This window comes from Hydractinia symbiolongicarpus, chromosome 1, assembly GCF_029227915.1.
Source record: "Hydractinia symbiolongicarpus strain clone_291-10 chromosome 1, HSymV2.1, whole genome shotgun sequence".
Classification (NCBI taxonomy): Eukaryota; Metazoa; Cnidaria; class Hydrozoa; order Anthoathecata; family Hydractiniidae; genus Hydractinia; species Hydractinia symbiolongicarpus.
Genome location: NC_079875.1, coordinates 10090554 through 10105719, shown reverse-complemented (window position 1 = coordinate 10105719; position 15166 = coordinate 10090554). Strand labels below are relative to the sequence as shown.

General features: G+C 33.3%; 2 protein-coding genes across 2 annotated transcripts in view; both read left to right on the top strand.

Annotated features, from left to right (window-relative positions):
• Positions 1 to 9355: 9355 nt before the first annotated feature.
• LOC130637296 (RNA-binding protein 8A-A-like) overlaps positions 9356 to 15166 on the top strand; it is a 67347-nt gene continuing 61536 nt past the window's right edge. The window contains exon 1 of the mRNA XM_057446918.1: positions 9356 to 9366. The gene's annotated coding sequence lies outside the window, so the exon portion shown is untranslated. The remainder of the gene's footprint in view (positions 9367 to 15166) is intronic.
• LOC130648923 (uncharacterized) lies at positions 9980 to 10315 on the top strand. The gene has a single exon (XM_057455092.1). The coding sequence runs from the start codon at positions 9980 to 9982 to the stop codon at positions 10313 to 10315; it is 336 nt and encodes a 111-aa protein (XP_057311075.1).

The following is a 15166-nucleotide window of genomic DNA, read 5'->3' as shown; positions in this document are numbered from 1 at the left end:
ATAAATTTTGATGTGTTTCATAACCTTTTTGCGTAAGATTAATGGGTAATGGCAATATACGACATACTGAATGAACTTATTTTTGTTGATTTAGATGTGTTTCTCACAAAACCGATCTGTTTTATATTTTGTTTAAACTTTTGTTTACAAACCGTATACAATGTTTCCAAAATAATGAGCTTTTTTTATTCAAGTTTATTTTTTGCTTATTGATTTTTTGACATATAGGTTCAAAATTGTTGGTAAAGGCCAGTACGGATCATCATACTAAAAAAGAAAAAACTTTGTGTTCTTAACTGGTTGATTTTTACACTTTGTGTAAATTTTTGTGGGACAGGATGGTATCCAACCGAAATGACTGATTTTTCTAGATTTAAATTTTATGGCTTTTTTAAGGCAATGACAATATTTAAAATGTGTAAAATAACTTACATTTGTTGATTTGTGCTAACACTTGCAGGCCTCCTTTTTGACATTTCAGAATAAAATACTGAGGGTTTTCAACATAATCACTTATAAGATGTACATATTTGAGATGCGTTATTTCTGAGATTGTTATTATCCGTGTTGTGACTTTCGGTGTTGTAACTGTCGGTGTTCTTACTGTCGGTTTTGTGAGTATTGGTGTTGTGAGTGTCGATGTTGTGAGTGTCGTTGTTGTAACTTTTTACGCCTTGCAAGCTGTTCTTTTTTATTTTGTGTAAGACTTGTGTGGAGGATTTAATGCGATTTGACATTTGATGTAAGATTTTAAGAATATTTTTTTTTGTATATGCACTACTGACGTCAGTAAAACACCTAAAACAACCTATTTTTCATTGGCCTTTTTCCTAAGTGGATTTTTCCATGGGCCTTATGGACTGGTATTACGCCAGTTCTGTGTTTCTGTAACAGGCAATGTGGATATGTTCATTTTCCTTTGATCTTACTGAAATTTTAACCGAAAAATGCATGTCTATTATGTTAAATTTTCTGACGTTACGGCGCGACTTCAATAACACCACCTTAACGTCAATCTATATATTAATAAGCCAGTTCCGTGTGTCTGTAACAGGCAAAGTTGATATCGTCATTTTCCTTTGATGTCGCCGAAAAAAATCTTTGATGTTGCCGAAAAAAATATGTCTTCTTTGTCGTGAAAAGCCGCGAGTTTTGTGTGGTTTGTTAAATGAAGTTCTAGCACAAAGTAACGGAAATTGTGTTTGCAAAAAAGATGGCTGTCCTTTTTAAGCATTTGTCTTCTCTTGCCTTCAAAATAAATCTTTACAAAAGCATTTAAAAAGGGGCATGGTATATAAATGAAGTATAGAAAGGTTTCTGTAAGGTTTGTTTATGTTTTTTAAAGTTTTGATGATATTATTGATGCGAGACATGTTTGTTAGCTAGCATCAACCACACCAACAACAACTAGCTAGGTAGCTAGGAATTTATAAATATGTAGCCATGTTCTTTATACCTAGCTAAGTCTCCAGTTTTTATTATATTTATTTTATTTAAGTGACCAGCTATTGGTTGTTTATCATTTGACCCACTTTTATGTGTGTGTTGTTTTGTGCGTCTCGTATCGTTTACTGTAATTGTCCTAGGGTGGCCATACCCTTTGCCTTAGCTTTATGCTATTAGGTATGGTCTCCCTTCAATAGCATTATATATTTTAATTTTGTTACCCTGACTAATTATGATATTTATTTTCTTTTTCTTTATATTTATTTTCTATTAATTTTAATTGTATATATATAACTGCTAAAAAAAAAAAAAAAAAAAAAAAAAAAAAAAAAAAAAAAAAAAAAAAAAAAAAAAAAAACGCCTTTTTTTGGCGCGAAAAAGACACGTTTAAAAATTTACCTTATTCCAAGGAAACATCGTCATAATAATAATCTAAGTCGCTTACGTGAAAAATTTTAAAAGGTTCATCTGTTATATTTGGTTTAATAAAAACATTACCCTTCCAAGACCAAGATGATGCAATTCTACCTTCGTGATATAATTGACTGCTCATTCCCAACTGGGCAAAGATTATCTGAAATAACAACTTTACGATGATTTACACTGTCTTTCAACTTTTTACGGTTTTCGAGCGCTTTTTCAGCCTTTTTCCTGTTGACGAACCTAACTATAGTGCGCTTTGGAAATTTCGAGTCTCTTTCCCTCTTTGACTTTGTTAGGCGATGACAAGCCTCAATTTCGTTACAATCACAGGTAACACCGATTTCCTGAAGAATGCTTATTACCTTTGCTTCGAGATTTCGATCAGCGATATCATCTGATATGCCAATGATTTCCAGATTATTTCTTCTGGAGTATTGGTCCTGGGCGTTAATCTTCATTTCAAGGTTAATTTGAGATTCGTAAATTTCGTCGTTTTCCTTTTCAAGTAATCTAATTCTTTTTTTCATATTTTTGTTGTCGTCGAGAATTCGTTTAAGAACATTATTTTTGATTTCATCTACGCTGTCTTTTATTTCTTTCAGCCCAACCTTTTCTTTCACTTCATCCTGAACTTTTATCAAAAATTGAACCAAATCTGGCTTTGTGAATTTATCAATTTGTGATTTAGATTTTCCCACAATGTCACTTAAGTTGGCAAGTGTAAAAGACGAAGCCATTATATCTTTATTTGAAATTAACTATTTATTTATTCAAGTTTATTATTCTAATCACTCCCCGTTGTAGATAGAGAAGTTTTACATCCGCTTATAGCTTATGAACACGTCCGTTCGCTACGATGTCTTGCGATGAATCCTTTGCTAAGAATGTGACTGTAACTTATTTTAATTGACATTTTAAGCTTAAATTAACAAGCCACAACAACTTTTAAAAAAGTATTACATAATATTTAAGAAGAGTTTAAGGACTGTTTTTAAGCAAATAATGTATTTTTCACAATTTGTGTCCGCAAATAATGTATTTTTCACATTTTGTGTAACTAAACTTATATACATCGGTTACATGCAATATGACGAAACGATTTTTATTTAACATGTAGTAATTCTGGTACCTTAAGTGTAGTGATTTTTGTTGTTCTAGATGTTCTGACTAAAATGTTTTTGTTTATGGCATTTTGTCTCAATTAAGAAAAGTTTCAACTTTTTTGAGGGAGTACAACACCGAAAAAACTTGTGTTTTTTTTATATTTTGTATAAATTCTTACCGGGCAGGACTCTGTACAACATACCGAAATGACTGATCCCTCTCTATTTATAAATTTGATGCATTCCAAATCACAGTTTTTTGAAATTTTGGGTAATATTTAATGAGTACAAGATGCAAATACTGATTTTTGTTGAATCAGAAGTATTTCCTACAACCATTCTTTTTTTACACACTACACGGAGAAAAAGTGTATGCAATATCATCAGAATAACTGATTTTGTTGCAAACTGTTTTTCTTTTTCACATTTTGGATTGAAATATTGTTATAGAGGGCATATATCAATAGACATATATATACCAAAATAATTAAATTCTGCAAACTTTGATTTTGTCGTTCACCTCTCATCTTTTATATTTTGATTAAACTTTTGAGGAAAACCATAGGAATTATTTAGAATTTGTATTTTGTGTTGCAAATTTAGTGCAAAAATTTAACTGTTGTGAGGGAGGACCATGTGCAATTATATATACTAAAAATAATAATTTGATATTCTACAAGTTGTATTTTTGTATGCACTTAAATGACTGCTTTTTCTGAGTTGAATTTGATGGGTTTCATATCAATTTTGTGGAAGATTTTATGGCTGAAGACAATATAGAACATGCCAATTGAACTGATTTTTGTTCATATTTTGATTTGCTCCTCATAAACCTTTGTGTTCTACATTTATTGTAAACTTTTGTGAGGAAGGACCATATATGTATACAATGTTTTCAAAATAATGATTTTTGTTGATTTGAAATTTACTCCTTGCTCATTGCTTTTTCGACATTTCAGGTTAAAATGTTTGGTAAAGTCAGTACGGATCATTAGACAAAAAATTGTTTTGTTAACCGGTTAATTTTTACATTTTGTGCATATTTTTGCGGGAGAGGATGGTATGCAACCGAATAAATGATTTTCAAAGTTTAACTTTTTGTTTTTAGGTGTTTTGTGTTTGTTTAAGTTTGGATTTTTGATATTGTTCAGGTTGTATTGTTGTATAAGCATTTAGGGAAAAGACAATGTTTAAAATGCGTAAAGAACTTATTTCATAGATCTGTGCTTACTGTTGCAAGCCTTTCTTTTCGACACTTCAGATTAAAATATTGAAAGTTTTCAACATAATCACATAATAAGATGTATACATATTTGAGATATGTGTTATTTCTGACATTATTATTATTGTTGTCGTAACTGTCTGGGTTGTGACTGTCAATGTTGTAACTTTCTACTAACTAGATTTTACACCTTGCACGCCGTTGTTTTTCATATTTTGTCTGAAGTTTTGTTGGGAGGATTTCATGCGATTTGACATTTGATATTTTGTGTTAGATTTTAAGAACTTTTTTGTTAAATTATGACTTATATACTTTCTTTTTATGCATTTTCAGATAATTTTTTTTAGTAAAAGGCATATTCAATACACTGAAATATTTGCTGATGTCATCAAAATTCAAATGACAGAACTTTTCAATTGTTTTTCTGCCTAAGTGGATTTTTCCACGGGCCTTATCGACTAGTCTATATAATAATACGCCAGTTCCGTGTGTCTGTAACAGGCAAAGTGGATATCGTCATTTTCCTTTGATGTTGCCGAAAAATGCATATCCAATATGTTAAATTTTCTGACGTTACGGCGCGACGTCAATAATATTACTTTAACGTCAATATCCTATATTAAATTATTGAAGCCGTTACAGTGCACTTAAAACTTTGAGGCCAAATAACTTGGAAACGAGGTGGTGACGTCAATGATTTTTTACCGCGTGGGTAACTAGGGACCACCTGGGACCAATTTGGGTAAGTTTCCCAAACCTGGGTCCTTGAATCCGTTTCGGAATGGACGGGTTGATGGCGTCATCACAAAACCTACAAACCCCAATATCTCTGCAACCGTTTGTCAAAAGTTCATGTTCCTATACATTTTCTTGATCAGCATTTCAAGATCTATATGATGAATGCAACGGGTGTACGAATTTGTGAAGAAATTTTTCTTTGGAACTTTTGGTAGGAACTTTGCTGACGTCAGCAAAATTTTTATACCCTATATCTCCTTAGGCTCTTTTCAAAAACATACGATACTATACATTATTTTGATCAGCGTTTTAACCTCTGCACATTACAGACAACAAATGATTAAATTTCACCAATTTTCTTTTTGTATATGCACTGTTGACGTCAGCAAAAAATCTAAAGCAACCTAATTTTCCATTGTTCTTCTGCGCCTTAGTGGATTTTTCCACGGGCCTTATTGACTAGTCTCTTATAATAATACGCTAAGTGTGTCTGTCTGTCACTTTTGCAAAGTGGATTACATTCTTCAAAATTTTCTTTAACAAATTCTATAAAACATCGCCTATAAAATTGTTCTGTAATTTACCAATAAAATAGTATATAAAATAATTTACCGATAAAATAGTATTGACGTCAAAGGAAAGTTAATTAAGATTAGTGAAGCCATTACAATGCACTTAAAACTTTGAGGCCAAATAACTTGGAAACGAGGTGGTGACGTCAATGTTTTTTCACCGCGTGGGTAACTAGGGACCACCTAGGATCAATTTGGGTAATTTTCCCAAACCCGGATCCCCGAATCCGTTTCGGAATGGACGGGTTGATGACGTCATTAAAAAACCTTTAAACCCTAATATCTCTGCAACCGTTTGTCAAAAGTACATGATCCTATACATTTTCTTGCTCAGCGTTTCAAGATCTATACGATGAAGGCAACAGGCATACACATTTCTGAAAAAAACATTTTGTGTTCTGACACGTCAATGATTTTTCACCGAGTGGGTAACTAGAAACTACCTGGGACAAGTTTGGGTAAGTTTTCCAAACCTGGGTCGCCGAATCCGTTTCGGAATGGGCGGAATAATGACGTCTTAAAAAACCTCATATCTCTGCATCTGTTTGTCTCAATTTCACAATATTATACATTTTCTTGATCAACGTTGCAACATCTATACGATGAAGGCAACAGGCATACACATTTCTGAAAAAAAATATTTTGTGTTCTGACAGGTCTCTGCTGACGTCAGCAAAATTTAAATGACGGTTGTTTTTCTCTTATCCTGCCTAATTGGATTTTTCCACGGGCCTTATCGACTAGTCTATATAATAATACGCCATTTCTGTGTCTCTGTAACAGGCAAAGTTGATATGCTTATTTTTCTTTGATGTCGCCAAAAAAGATCTTTGATGTTGCCGAAAAAAGTATGTCCGTTTTGCTAGCGAGTTAACTTTGTTTACATCACGTGATGAAAACGACTCAATTTGATTTGCTGAAATAAATTTAACGGCTAACTTTTCAAAAATGGTGTCCTCTCGCCACCAAAAAAACAACAAAAAAAGAACGGTCCCTTCGTCTTGAAAAAAATGTGAAAAGTGATTCAGAGAAAGAAAACTCTAAGTAAAGAAGTGGAAGTAAACAAATAAAGTTGAAAGCCACAAGAAGTTACTTCGGAAGTGAAGAGTGGAGCTAGGAAGTAGTAAAGTAAAGTTAGTAGTACAAAATGAATTCTAGAGTTTCAAGTGAATTGGAATTGAGAAAAAGTAAGAACTTTTATATTATTAGACGTTCCGTTTTTATATGTAGCACACTTAAAATTGTGAAACGGAATCGCATTCTCAAAAAAATCCATTGGAGCTTCAAATTCTTTAATTTTTATATTTTACCGCGTTTTTTATAAAAAAGCGGTTTGCATAATTAATGTCCTAAAATTCAAAATGCTGCAAAAAACTGTTAGCTAGCTACCAAACAAATGCGCCAGTGAAATGGAAAGTTTTGGTTTGTTAAACTAACTGCAAATGTCATAATTTTTACATTGCTTTTTTTTTCCTTTACATGTGTTGTAGTAAGCATAACTAGCTAGCTACGTAGCTAAGTCTCCCCAAGCTTAAGTAAATTTAACTGGGTGTCTTAGGTATATACAGCCATACTGTTTTGTTAGCTAGCTAGCTAATGTTAGCTTCAAAGCTCCATCCCATAGCTAGCTCTGATCTATGAGTTTTGTTGTTATTCCTCTTTTTTTTGATATTTATAGCTACCTTAGTAGTCAAACTTCTCTTGTTTTTTGAAAACCAATTATGATGTAACAAGCTAGCTACAAAATCTTTCTCGAACTTGTAGGAAATGTGACACATTTTTATGCCCATAGAAAATAATTTTTTCACATTTCCTGTAAACTTTACAAGGAGACTACAATATGACAAGTGGAACGAATTTTATAGAATTTAAAGTGTGTGTGTTAAGTTAATTTTTATTGTTTTGTTTCCTCATCCTGTTAAACTTTTGTCAGCCTACATGTAAAATGCCAGGTTTTTTTACAGGGTTTTTGACATTTGATTGGAAATTTATATAAGCGGGTTTATGACTTTGGGTTAAAAAAATTTATGAGAGAATGGTATGGTTGTCAGTTCATATTGTTCGTGTTGCAAAATGCTCTTTTTTTAAATTTTGTGTAAACTTTTGTGGAAATAGACCACATGCAACATATATACTGAAAGAACAAATCTTTGTAGAATCAGACTTCACTGTAAGCTGCTGTAAAGCTGATGTCTTTATCGGTAAAAATAACAGCCATATTATACTAATTAAGAAGAAAATAAAACAAGTTTGAAAGTTAAAAATCATTTATTTGTTAAGCTTTTCGTACAGTGTAAGTACATTTTCAGACTATATAAACAACTTTGTCTTTATATTTCGTATTATAAACTATTGTTTGGGAGAACTAACTGTATGTGATGTAATTTTTGCTGAAAGAAAATTCCATGGTTTCCCGTTTTTGTTTTTGTTGAAAATGTTACAAAATTTTGTAGGGATAAATGTTTGTTGATGATAAAAAAACTACTTAATGTTCTGACTGAAACTGTTTTTGTTTTTTATATTTTGTAATCTAAACGTGTGGACTGTATATATGCACTGAAATTATTTATTTTTTTAAAATTTTGATGTGTTTCATAACCTTTTTGTGGAAGGTTAATGTGTAATGGAAATATACGACATGCTGAATTAACTTATTTTTGTTGATTTAGATGTGTTTCTCAAAAACCGATCTGTTTTACATTTTGTGTAAACGCTTGTTTATGAACCGTATATATACAATGTTTGTTGATTCAAGTTTATTCTTTGCTTATTGATTTTTTGACATTTAGGTTTAAAATTGTTGGTAAAGGGCAGTATGGATCATCATACTAAAAAAGAAAATTCTTGTGTTCTTAACTGGTTGATTTTTACATTTTGTGTAACTTTGCGGGAGAGGATGGTATGCAAGCGAAGTGACTGGTTTTTCTAGATTTAAATTTGATGTTTTCCAAACTATGGCTTTTTCATATTTTTGTAGAAGCTTTTAAGGGAAAGACAATATTTAAAATGTGTAAAGAACTTATTTTTGTTGATTTGTGCTAACTCATGCAGGCCTCCTTTTTGACATTTCAGAAAAAAATACTGAGGGTTTTCAACATATCACTTACAAGATGTACATATTTGAGATGTGTTATTTCTAACATTGTTATTATCCGTGTTGTGACTGTCGGTGTTGTAACTGTCGGTATTCTTACTGTCGGTTTGGTGGGTGTTGTGAGTGTTGATGTTGTGAGTGTTACTTTTTATCAACTAGATTTTGCACCTTGTGTGGAGGATTTAATGCTATTTGACATTTGATACTTGGTGTAAGATTTTAAGAACATTTTTTTTGTATATGCGCTGCTGACATCAGCAAAACATCTAAAGCAACCTATTTTTTCATTGGGCTTTTACCTAAATGGATTTTTCCACGGGCCATATCGACTAGTATATAAATAATTTATTAAAAAAATAGCCACATGCTGTAGAATCATGACGCATCAGCACAATTCTGTATCCTACGGAGCATGCAAACCTAAAGAAATTATTTTCTTTGTTTCGAGTTACTGAAGCGTGAGGATGTTCAAGGCTGTTTATCTCGTAAACATATTTTTGTCGATGTTGTTCTACATTTTAGGGTAGAAGGTACAGGAACTTCAATATATCTAGACAGAATTAGCACATAATTATTAACAAGATATTAAGCTCTCTAAAGGTGTTTGTTTTTTTGAAAAAAATGTACCATTCAGAGGTTACCATGTGATAAAGTTTATTTTTATCAACGAAGGAGTACCAAAATCAATTTTTCGTAATAAAATTAAAAATATGTTTTTAGAAAAAGAACGCAGGCACCTTTTCCATGCCCATAGGGAGCTGAGTTTAATGATATAACTTTTACAATATAAAAGTAAAATGCTTGTACCTTCTACCCTCAAGTATCAGAGACTTTGAAAACGTGTTCGATAATTTTTTACGCCTTTCCATTTTTTTCGACGAATAATAAAAATAGCATGGCTACATAGGAAATTTAATAGGCTTTCAGAATATATATACTTTTATAAAGTTAAATTGTATAGTTTAGGAAATATACGCATTATTCTCAACATGGGCAAAAAGGGTTTGACGTATCCTTAAATTTTTAGTAAACTTAGCGAAATTATTTGCCAGTATTATCCTCGGTCCTAATATATATAAACGCTTAAGGCCGTTTTCCACTTCTAGAAAATTTTCCACGGAACGGAATGGAAAGGAAACGGAACGGAACAGAAAAGAAAGAAAATTTTCTGCCAGTAATTTCTACTTCATTTCTGGCGCACTTTTTCAATACATAAAGTAAACAAATATGGCGCGATTAAGTGTAACAACAAAAAAGCTTTTATTGCTTCAAAATCGCTTGAAGAAGAAGAGATGCGAGAAAAGCATGTGGATTCGTCAAATATATAAAGAAAGAAAAGAGAAAGGTGAATTTCACTTGCTTATAACAGAAATGAAGCTACATGACCATGCTCTGTTTTTTTCAATATTTCCGTATGAACCCTACTCAATACGAAAATCTTCTTCATCAAGTGGGACCGTACATACAAAAGTCATCCAAGAAGAGGGAGTCAATTGGTCCAAGCGAACGTTTAAGCGTTACGCTACGTTATATATTTACCGGTGATGCACAAGTCACGATAGCAGCTAGTTTTCGTATAAGTCCCACCAGTATTGGACAAATTATAAACGAAACAACTGTTGTAATATGGGATGTTTTAATGCCATGTCCTGGAACAGAGGAACAATGGAAGCAAATCGCTAATGATTTTGAAATGAAGTGGCAATTTAAGCACTGACTTAGTGCTATCGATCAAAAACACGTAGTAATGCTCCTGCAAGATCGGGCACGATGTTTTTCAATTACAAAAAAACACACTCTTTAGTCTTAATGGCTGTGTGCAATGCCAATTCATCATGGTGGATATTGGAGATTCTGGTAGAAATAGTGATGGAGGGGTGTTTTTGAGTAGCAGCCTTGGTGTTTCAATCCTTAAGAATAAACTGAATTTTCCACATCCAGAGAAAATTTGGTACAGTGAGAAAATTTATCCTTACGTTCTTGTTGGTGATGAGGCATTTCCCTTAAAAATCAATTTAATGAAACCATATTCAAGAGATGCACTTGGCATAAAAGAACGTATGTTTAACTATCGGCTGATGCAGGCGAATAATCGAGAACACTTTTGGAATTTTGGCAACCAGATTTCAAATATTTCGGACGCCAATTATTGCGAAGGAGGAGGTTGTTACAAGTGTTACAAAAGCATGCGTTGTTCTTCACAATTACTTAATGAGCAAAAAAGAATTTGAATCCCTTACCAATACTGCCCCCCCCCCCCCCACAGTTGATTGACACAGATGCTAGAAGTGGTTCACAGCTAGGTTCTTGGAGAAGTGATATTGCACAGTGTGAGGGGATGTGTCTTTTCAGAATAATTTCGGTTCAAACAACTACTCCAGAGATGCAAAGACAGTCAGAGAGAATTTCAGAGATTTCTTTTGTGAAGGTAAAGGACAAGTCCCATGGCAAACAGAATACGTGAACAGTGTTCATAATAACTTTGATAGAAGGGCATAATATTGTGGCTGAAAAAAAGCTAGTTCTCATAAAAAAGCATGTAGCTGTAAATAAATAATCTTGGGAAATACAGTACAATAAAAATTTAAAAAGTCTAAAAAGTAATGTCATTCATTATCATCTTCATGAAGATCACAAAATACTTGCATGATTCTTACTCTCGCCAGTCTCTTATTCTTTGCTGTTAGGTCCTTGAATTCCTGCACCAAACTTAAACAAAACAAAGTATCTTGATCTCTTTCCTCCTCTTTTGACTGCAATGTTGTTGCTTGTGTTAAGTCGCGTTGGATGGAAGCCATTAACAAGCTGTCAATATCATTTGAATTTTTTCGCTTTTTTTGAGTGCTTGTTATGGTGCTAGTTGGAGTAGTTGACACGGCAAAAACAGGTGATTTTCTAGCACCAGAGCAAAGAACTGGTGATGTAAATTCATTTACATAAGTCTCTTGGCCATGTAAACTAGGAGATTGTGGTGGTGAAAATATGTTTGGTACGTTGCTGGTTGTAGCTCTATTCGTTACTGTATCGCTTATGAACTCTAACTCCCGAAAACATTGACATGTTGGAAGATTTTTTAATCCAGCTCCGGACCGAGTTGCCTTTTCTCGTCGCTTCATGCACCTTCGATAATTTTCCTTAAGTTTTGTCCATTGAGCTTGTACTTCTTTGGCTGTAACGGATAAAAATTGATTTAAAACTTGTAACAAAAAGGCATGCAAAAATAAGCTGACTATAAATATATATAATTTTTTTTTAACACTAAAGTTATGACACATATATTTCACTAAGGTTAAGCTAAAAATATAAACAAAAACTAAAAACTAACATGTTTCCATGCATTTAGTGTAGCTAGCTAAAAGAAGTTCACATACCGCTAAGTTGAAACTTTGTAGCCACGAGAGTCCATGCCTGTTTTTTTTTGGTAACTCCTTAAATGCTCTACAGGAGGTATCCCACAAGCATCTATAATTTCTTATTTCTTCTATAAGATCAGCAAGGTGATCTCCTGTGTCCAAGGAAATCTTCTGTGTCCCATTTTCCACCTGGCTTTCATTGTCAAAATTTTCGCACTGTTGTTGTTGCAGTAGTAGCTGTTGAAACCTTGGGGCAGCTAGATACTGAAATCTTCATTGACATTAAAAATATCAGTCCAAGGTTGGGTTTCCTCTTCTTGTGCGTCCATATTATGTCTCCTACTTTCCAATACTAAACTCTAGATGATTTGTGGCGCAATTCTGAAGAAATAAGCCAACCTAATTGCCTAATATTTTTTCCTATTGTTTCCGCACGGAAAGGAATAGAAAAGTTGAACTCGATCCAACTTTCCTCGGAACGGAACAGACAAGAAGATTTTCTGCTCATGTGATGTAAACATTTGAAGTACGCATGCTCAGAAACATTTCTGTTCCGTTCGTGCCGGTCCGCGGAAAATTTTCTTGAAGTGGAAAACGGCCTTTAGTTGCAGGAAGAACATTTGGTACCTCCGACTATAGCTGTTGAAACCTTGGGGCAGCTAGATACTGAAATCTTCATTGACATTATAAATATCAGTCCAAGTTTGGGTTTCCTCTTCTTGTGCGTCCATATTATGTCTCCTACTTTCCAATACTAAACTCTAGATGATTTGTGGCGCAATTCTGAAGAAATAAGCCAACCTAATTGCCTAATATTTTTTCCTATTGTTTCCGCACGGAAAGGAATAGAAAAGTTGAACTCGATCCAACTTTCCTCGGAACGGAACAGACAAGAAAATTTTCTGCTCATGTGATGTAAACATTTGAAGTACGCATGCTCAGAAACGTTTCTGTTCCGTTCCGTGCCGGTCCGCGGAAAATTTTCTTGAAGTGGAAAACGGCCTTTAGTTGCAGGAAGAACATTTGGTACCTCCGACTACAAGGTTTGCTATCACAGGTGTACGATGTCACAAATTCAGTGGTGCGCTTACAACAATAAAACCGTCATAACGTTGAACGTCAGATTGAGCGCAAACCATGCTGCACACTTAGGTTTCAGTACGATAGGTCGCAAATAATATTTTTTGTAACATTTTTCCAATAATTACCTTTCCCACAATTTAGCTGGAAATAAAAACACAGTTTACAACCTTTTATCCCATCATAGCAAAAACTGTCGGCCAGAATTTTTTTTATTTTGTGAAATACGTTTTCACCAAAGTTCAAAAATTAATTGCAAAGTGCCTAGTACGGGCAAACCATGTTGCACACCAATGTGCAGATTGTTGACAACAATGCAATCTATAGGCATAATATCATTTTCGGAAAAAACCAACAGTTTGATTTTAAGGAATTGAATTTTTTTTTGTGAATTTTGCAAAATTTATTGTCAGTTTAAAAAGGATAAAAATCTCTTATATCAAACTGAATATAACACTTAACGCAATGGGAATAAATATGGCTAGCTAGCCAGCTGGCTTTAGGATGCTCCCTCAAAATCGACGTTTTTATCGGAAGTCTTAAAATTGTTTTGTTTAAGATTTATATGGCTGTATTAACTGATAGCTATCTTCAACCGGTTTATACGGAGAATCTGCAGCGCTGACTGGCTAAAAAGCCTAAACTACGGGCTTTATACAGCATGGTATAAACTTTAACCTTATAGCAACCATAATGGTAGCTACAAATGTAAACAAATAACATTGCCGAAGAGTCATTAAAAATCGCTAGCTACATACTTACAGACTTAAAAATCAAGATGCAGTAAATCCGAAATTTTGAAACACTCCCCCAGAAAAACAGCCATTTCAACTCTCCTTAACAACGACGTTCATCCAATTCAACTTTTTCAATTAGTGGTCACAAAAACATCGAAATTTTAAAGTCCTATTACACGCCTTTAGGTAAACAACGTATAACACATGTCAGACATAACCAGTCCAAACAACCGTGGTAAAAATCGACCTTTACAAAATATTAACAATTCTATTTATTTCATCATACAAAAAATTGATAAAGCGTCATTTGCAAAACATTACAAACACTACATCCATCTCATCATCGAGGAATGTTGATAATTTTAAATCCATGTTCGATAGTGCACACATAAATAACTGCGTTTTTAATATAAACATCCATCAGCACAGTGCGCAACAAGCAAAAAGACGTCGAATTTGTGTGATATACTCTTCTTTTAACTTCTTTTGTTTTCTCTTTGTACATGTATTTATTTAAAAATTGATAAAATGAACTTTAAATCGAACGTTTTCTTTTCTTCATTAAAACCTGGATTTTACATTGTTATCATTTGAAAATCTTTAGAAAATAATCTTGGTTTCTATAAATCCAAGCAAAATAGCTGTCATTTACTAAATACAATGTAAACTGTTTTATCTATCTTTTCCGAGAAATTTTACCTTCAGTCACAAGCTCGGTCTATACTTTTAACCTCGGGTAATATTGCCCGGTACAGATAGACAAAACAGTTTATATTGTATTATATATACATTATAAGAAACAAATACAAAAGTACAAAGCTCTTAGAAGACAAAAGGGTCAAAAATTATCTACAAACCACCTTCAAAATGACCACCGCTTCTTTAGATCGTTCAACAGACATGCTGCAATCGCTCGAAATTCACGTTGTACTCATCAACGGAACGGATCAGATAGCGTACCCGGGGTTTAAAATTGAATTAGTGTAGTCGAATTTAATAATCTTTGTGTTTTTTTATAGGTAAAAACTTTTTACAAATCTTAATCATAATTATTTTATTAGGTATTAAATAAAACACAATAAAAGAAATAGATATAATAAAATGAAATTAAAAGAACCCCCCGCTTTTCAATGAATTCGCGGCAAGATCAAGGAAGCCATTGCAACTCTCGTCTACCATATTGCCGACAAACAGACAGAATACGGGTATTATTAACACAGAGACTAGGTGCTATTTTAAGGGTTTACGTGGTGGTACGTTAAGGTACGTGGTGATGTAATTATGTTTTCATCATCCAGTTTAACTTGCACGCCTGTACAGTTTGACCTATAAAAACGGTGGTAGGACTTGCTATGTCAAAAAGGTTCCCAAACTCTTGTAAAAAAATTATAGCGAAGA

Bases quoted from the DNA above. Each gene is read 5' to 3' on its own strand.
- LOC130648923 (XM_057455092.1), top strand. From the start codon at position 9,980: ATGACCATGCTCTGTTTTTTTCAATATTTCCGTATGAACCCTACTCAA.